Source organism: Meleagris gallopavo, chromosome 18 (genome assembly GCF_000146605.3).
Source record: "Meleagris gallopavo isolate NT-WF06-2002-E0010 breed Aviagen turkey brand Nicholas breeding stock chromosome 18, Turkey_5.1, whole genome shotgun sequence".
NCBI classification, from domain to species: Eukaryota; Metazoa; Chordata; class Aves; order Galliformes; family Phasianidae; genus Meleagris; species Meleagris gallopavo.
In genome coordinates, this window is record NC_015028.2 from 275,283 (window position 1) to 281,086 (window position 5,804).

Sequence of the window (5,804 nt, forward strand, 5' to 3'; positions counted from 1 at the left end):
AGAAAAAAACTCACCCACTTGTTTTGTTTGTTCTACTGGAAAAAAAAAAGAAGATGAAGGAAAAAAGGGAAAGGCAGTGCATGATGAGAGAAACCTCTTGTCCCATAGCTCACAGAGGAAGACCCCAGTGGATTTAATTTGGGAATGGAGACTCACCTGACTCTTCATAATGTATGTCTGGAAAAGGAAAAGATAGATAAAATAAGTGCATGGTCAGAGGGGATTTCTATTTTATTTGTGAGGGTTGACTCATCCGATTCTGCACCTAGCTCCTTGGCTAAGGAAACACATCAGAATTGATGATGAGTAGGGTGAGATTATCATGCCATGGCTGATCCCATGGGATGACTCTAAATTTGTTCAGTGTAGGGAGGAACACTTACTCAGATCTGCAGCATGTAAACCTTCAAAGGAAAAGCAGAAACAGTATTTAATGAGAGGAACATCTCATCCACAGCTCCCACAGGAAGACCTTAGCATTGTAACTTTGGGAGAGGAGACTCACCCATCTTCTCACAGCGTTCCTCTGGCAAACAAAGAAAAGCAGTGATGGTCAGTGGGGATATCTCATCTGATTTGTAGTCCCTTGGGAAGACCCCAGATTCTCTCACATTAGTGACTGCAACTTACTCAGCTCTGAATTCTCTTTCTCTGCAAAAAAGAAAGAAAAAGCACTGTGTGATGAGGTGGGACAGCTTGTCATCCCATGGGAAACCCCACATTCCTTTGGTTTGGGGAAGAAAACTCACCCATTTCTTCAATTTGTTTCACTGGAAAAGAAAAAGAAAAGCACCGCATGATGGGAAGAACATCTCATCCCTTTGTTTTTACTTTGGGAGGGAGCACTCACCCAGTTTTGCAACTTGTTCCTCTGCAGAAGAAAAAAAATAAGAAATGCATGATGACAGGGGTCAGATTTTCATCCCATGGCTGATCCCATGGCAGTACCTCAAATTCCTTCAGTGCAAGGAGAGAGACTTACTCAGATCTGCAGCACTTGAATCTGCAAAAGAAAAGCAGAAACAGTGAATGATGAGAGGAATGTCTCATCCACAGCTCACACAGGCAGAACCCCTTTTCTCTTTTTGATTTTGGAGGGAGGACTCACCCAGTTTTTCACTTAGTTTCTCTACAAAAGAAGCAAATGAGAAATGCATGATGAGAGGGGTCAGATGATCATCCCATCTGATCCCGTGGGAAGACCCCAAATTCGTTCAGTGTACGGAGGAGACTTACTCAGATTTTCAGCGCTGAAATCTGCAAAGGAAAAGCAGAAAGTGTGAGATGGGTGGAACATCTCATCCCATCACTCTCACAGGAAGACCCCAGTGCTTTTAATTTGGGTTGGTGACTCACTCACCTATGTCTTCATGGTGATGGTTTGGAAAAGAAAGAGAAAGCAGTGCATGGTCAGTGGTGTTTATTCATCCCATTCGCAGTCCCTTGAGAACACCCCAAATTGGCTACAACTTACCTAACTGTGAATTCTGTTTCTCTGCAAAAAAAGAAAGAGAAAGCACCGCATGATGAAGTGGGACAGCGTGTCATCCCATGGGAAGGCCTGCAGTTTTTTGGTTTGGGAAAGAAAACTCACTCAATTCTTCAGTTCTTCCCACTGGAAAAGTAAGAGAAAATCAGTGCATGATGAGGGGAACATCTCATCCCACAGCACACAGACAGACCCACTTTTTTTTTAATTGGGAGGGAGGACTCACCCAATTTTCCAATTTGTTTCTCTGCAAAATAAACAAATAGGAAACTCATGATGAGAAGTGTTGGATTATCTTCCCATGGCTGATCCCATGGGAAGACCCCAAATTCCTTCAGTATTAGGAGGGAGACTTACTCAGATCTGCAGCACTTGAATCTGCAAAGGAAATGCAGAAACAGTGGATGATGAGAGGAACATCTCATCCCACAGCTCACACAGAAGAACTTAAAAATTTCAGTGGGAGAACTCACCCAGTTTTTTTGCTTGTTTCTCTGTGTACAAAATGAGTAAGAAATGCATGATGAGAAGGGTCAGATGATCATCCCATTGCTGATCCCATGGGAAGACCCCAAATTCCTTCTGTGTAGGAAGGGAAACTTACTCAGATCAGCAGCACGTAAACCTGCGGGGGAAAAGCAGAAACAGTGCGTGATGGTGGGAACATGTTATCCTACAGCTCCCACAGGCAGAGCATTTAAAAAAAAAATGTTGTGGGAGAGTCACCTGATATCTCAACTAGTTGCGCTGGAAAAGAAAGAGCAGAGCAGTGCACAGTTAGAGGGGAGAGCTGCTCATCCCATGGCTGATGCCATGGGGAGACCATGAATTCTCTAATTTTGGGGAAGGAGACTTACCCAGTGCTGCATCTTTTCTCTCTGAAAAACAGGAGCAAAAGAAATGCATGTTCAGAGGGAACACCTTCTCATCCCATGGATATTCCCATAACCCAGACCCCAAATCTTTTTGTTCTGGGAAGTAGCCAGTGACCACTTTGGTACCAAGATGTGATTAAACCAATACGAAGGAAATGATTGGGCAAGAGTTTTGCAAGTGAAGCAGTCAGGATTGACACATCCCACAACCCAACTGCATCCCATGAACCCAGCAGATCCCAAAGCCCCAAAGATCCCATAGCCCCAGCACACAGCATAAACTCAATACTCTGCAGTCTTCTATCAGTTCCATTAAAGGGACTTTGGTGGTGGGAGGGGCTGGAAGGACTCACTCAGCTCTTTGCTCTGTGCCGCTGGAAAACAAAGCAGAGGAAGAGGTCGTCAGCAGAGCAGCTTGGTTTGTGGGGACGACTCCAGTGGGTCTGGACCTTTCCACCTGCCCCACGCTCCAGCCACGTTCCTATCTTCCCTCCCACACCCCTTTATTTTTAACTCTGCCTTCATTCCAAAAGGAACAGCAAACGTTATTTAACATTTACTGGGAATCCCAGTAAAATCTCTCTTCCTCCTCCTGTGTACATCTGTGAGGCAGAGCTCAGTACGACACCGACCATCCCTGTCCCATCACAGCACGTCCCCGCTCTCCATCCCCACCACTCTCATCTCACCTCGCTTTCTATGGAGAAAAACAATGATGACAACAAATAACCCAACCAGAAGTGTGACAACCACACCCAGAGCCACCTTCCAGGAATGGACAATCTTGGAAAAGGGATCTGTAAAAAACATCAGGAGAAGGGTTTCTTTTCCACTCACATATGTGGAAAATCAAGACTCAGACTTGGGAGATCACAGAACCCGAAGGGGCAGCAACCAGGGAGCAGTGACACACAAAGGCAGCGTGCCCAGCTTGGCACAGGTGGCGGAGCTGCTCAGCATCCTGTGCCCACTGCCACTGAGACATGAAGAAACGCATCATGGAAACCCAACCCAACCACCTCATCCATGCAGATCCATCCCCAAATCACACCGTGTGCCCACTACAACTCCAGCATCTCCTGGAACAATTCAGCCCCAAACTCTTTTCAGAGGCTACAGTCCTTCAGCTCTCCATGCATGGACATGAGGATGAGGATGGACAGAGGGGAGGTGGGACACACAAACCCATCAACAGCTGGAGGCATCACCCCAGCCACTGACCTGACACCTCCAGGTTCACCACAGCTTCTGCATAGCCATCACCATCTTCCACAGCACAGCTGTAGGAGCCACTATCAGAGGGTCTCACAGCAGTGATGCGCAGATCCAGGTTTCCATCAGAGAGACCATCCCTGAGCAGTTCTGTCCTCCCTTTATACTCCTCCATCTGCTCCAGATCCACCCCACTTTGGTAGTGGTGCACAAGGCCAGAGGACTGGTGCTGGATCCATCTGATGTCTGAGCTCCAAGCATCCTTGCAAGGGGACAAGTAGCAGCGCAGCACGACGTCCTGTCCCACGACGGCAGTGACAGGGAGGCTCGGTGCCACCACTGTGAGCTGGGCTGGGCAATGAGAAGGGCACGGAGAGACGGTGAGATGGTGGGTGTGTGAATGTGGGGGCATGGAGCGGCACAGGGTGAGTTGGTGTGTGCTCCATCCCATGTAACAGCACTGGAGAGGGAGCAGGAGGGAGCGGGGAAGGACTTGTGTGGGTGGGAGCCCACTGACAGCGTGTGGTGGAGGTGGAGAAGAGGCAGAAATTCTACCCATAATGGCGTCTTTCATGATATACCCAAAAGTGATAGTGAAACCCAAGTGTGTCTGGGTGCTGGGCTTGGGTCCTCCCTGCCCCATGGCCGCTCCCCCACTCCACAGCAACAGCTGTGGCCGGCACAGCAGCCCCACAGGAGCCCTACCTGATCCCAGATGGAGGAGGTGCAGAGCCACGAGATGAGCCAGGAGGGTCCTCCATTGGAAGGCAAAACTGGGGTGGTTGCAGCCCGATAGGAAGCACATCTGTGCTGGAGAAGAGGAGGTGGGAAGGAGTTGGGGAAAGGAGAGAGAGGAAGGAGACTGAGAAGGAGATGATGGAGGAAATGGAGAAGAAGATTAGTAAAAAATGGGTAAGAGATGAGAGAAGAAGACTGGAAAAGTAGGTGAGGGGGGAGAAGACTGGGTGGGGGATAGGGGGCGGAATTTGGGGAAGGAGATGGAGAAGGAGATGAAGAAGGAATTGAAGAAGATGGGGAAGAAGATTTGGAATAAAGATGGGGTAGAAGTTCAGGAAGATTATTCAGGAAGAAGCTGAAAGAGAAGAAGGAGGCCCAGCGGCTTACAGCCACTATGGGAGGAAGGCATGGGGTCAGTCAAACATGAGTTGCATGAGCCCAGCCAGCATCGCCTTGGGCAGTGCCAGTGCTCCTCACAGGCTGCGGGGCAGAGCAGGTGACCCCCCAAAGATTTCCCCTACCAGGAGCCCCACAGAGACAGAAATCCCTCACCTGAGCTGCAGGAAGCGTGGGCTACACCCAGCTTCTCCTACCTTTGCCCAGCTCCAGGGTTCAATAGGAGGATCTTGGCCATGGATCAATGTGGGCAAAGGTTGGAGAACATTAAACACATCTCACTGCAGCTTCGTGCACAGCCCTGGTTCTCTGCATCCACCAGGATCATGGACCCAGGAGAAGCATTGCCAAAGCGCAGGGAAAAGCTGCGGGCTGCTCTCCATGAACATTTCTCCCAACTTCTCCAAAATTTCTTCCACCTCCCACAGGTTACAGGGGAAAGTAGCACTGCCAGAGCATTTCCTGAGAGCTGGCAATGCCAGATTACGACTTGGTGCAACTGGGAGTGGGGGCAGCTTGCTCTGAGCTATGCCCATGGTGTGATGGGTCCTTTGGTCAGTAGGGATTTTTAACTAACCAACCATTAATGCAGAAGTTAATATTTATTTGCCCCTCTGATACCCCCACAGCCACTCTCCCTCTTCTGTGGGACTCTGGGGATGAGCAGGGCTTTGTGGAGAAGGTGGGAGATGCTTTGCGAGGGGGAGATCACTCGGTGCAGTTGGGGCTTAGTATGGCTTTTTATTTTCTTTTTTTTATGTGTATTTTTTGTGTTTTTTCTTTTGAGCTTCCTGGAGGGAGCCTTGTTCTGCTGGGAAAGCAGACATGGTGAGAAGGGTCGGCTTGTTGTCTGATAAAGCCCACATTGCTTTGGTTCCAGGATGAAGACTCAGCCTGTTCCATGGAACCAAACCCCCAATAACTGATAACAACCAGTGATGCATTGCCATCAGCAGGTGTGCTTTATTCTGTAGTGAGAGACAAGAGGGTTAACACCCAAAGCAGTTTTCTACCTCGGGTTCGGCATGCATTCTTATATTTCCGGAAGTGTTATGTACTCATTAGATTCCCACGAAGCCTGATGCATGATCACA

General features: G+C 48.7%; 2 protein-coding genes across 39 annotated transcripts in view; both read right to left on the bottom strand.

Annotated features, from left to right (window-relative positions):
- Nucleotides 1–5,804, bottom strand: part of LOC100540610 (myosin heavy chain, skeletal muscle, adult) — a 27,257-nt gene that overhangs the window by 12,418 nt on the left and 9,035 nt on the right. For 22 of the 38 annotated variants that reach the window (XM_031556063.1, XM_031556061.1, XM_031556060.1 and 19 more), the window contains 15 exons: nucleotides 1,847–1,867; nucleotides 1,716–1,736; nucleotides 1,595–1,615; nucleotides 1,475–1,495; nucleotides 1,361–1,366; nucleotides 1,237–1,257; nucleotides 1,109–1,129; nucleotides 983–1,003; nucleotides 851–871; nucleotides 750–770; nucleotides 631–651; nucleotides 506–526; nucleotides 384–404; nucleotides 157–177; nucleotides 15–35 (listed from right to left, as the gene is read on the bottom strand). In XM_031556063.1, coding sequence (XP_031411923.1) covers nucleotides 15–35; nucleotides 157–177; nucleotides 384–404; nucleotides 506–526; nucleotides 631–651; nucleotides 750–770; nucleotides 851–871; nucleotides 983–1,003; nucleotides 1,109–1,129; nucleotides 1,237–1,257; nucleotides 1,361–1,366; nucleotides 1,475–1,495; nucleotides 1,595–1,615; nucleotides 1,716–1,736; nucleotides 1,847–1,867 — 300 coding nt within the window. Of the gene's footprint in view, nucleotides 1–14; nucleotides 36–156; nucleotides 178–253; nucleotides 278–383; nucleotides 405–505; nucleotides 527–630; nucleotides 652–749; nucleotides 771–850; nucleotides 872–982; nucleotides 1,004–1,108; nucleotides 1,130–1,236; nucleotides 1,258–1,360; nucleotides 1,367–1,474; nucleotides 1,496–1,594; nucleotides 1,616–1,715; nucleotides 1,737–1,846; nucleotides 1,868–5,804 lie in introns of all 38 variants that reach the window. The other 16 variants (XM_031556075.1, XM_031556074.1, XM_031556066.1 and 13 more) reach the window with 7 other exon arrangements.
- Nucleotides 2,172–4,899, bottom strand: LOC100541987 (myelin-oligodendrocyte glycoprotein). The gene is made up of 7 exons (XM_019621282.2): nucleotides 4,702–4,899; nucleotides 4,282–4,386; nucleotides 3,586–3,927; nucleotides 3,054–3,161; nucleotides 2,718–2,738; nucleotides 2,347–2,367; nucleotides 2,172–2,236 (listed from the first exon to the last, which is right to left on the bottom strand). Exons 1-7 carry the CDS (start codon nucleotides 4,721–4,723, stop codon nucleotides 2,187–2,189), a joined length of 669 nt encoding a protein of 222 aa, XP_019476827.2. The 5' UTR covers nucleotides 4,724–4,899; the 3' UTR covers nucleotides 2,172–2,186.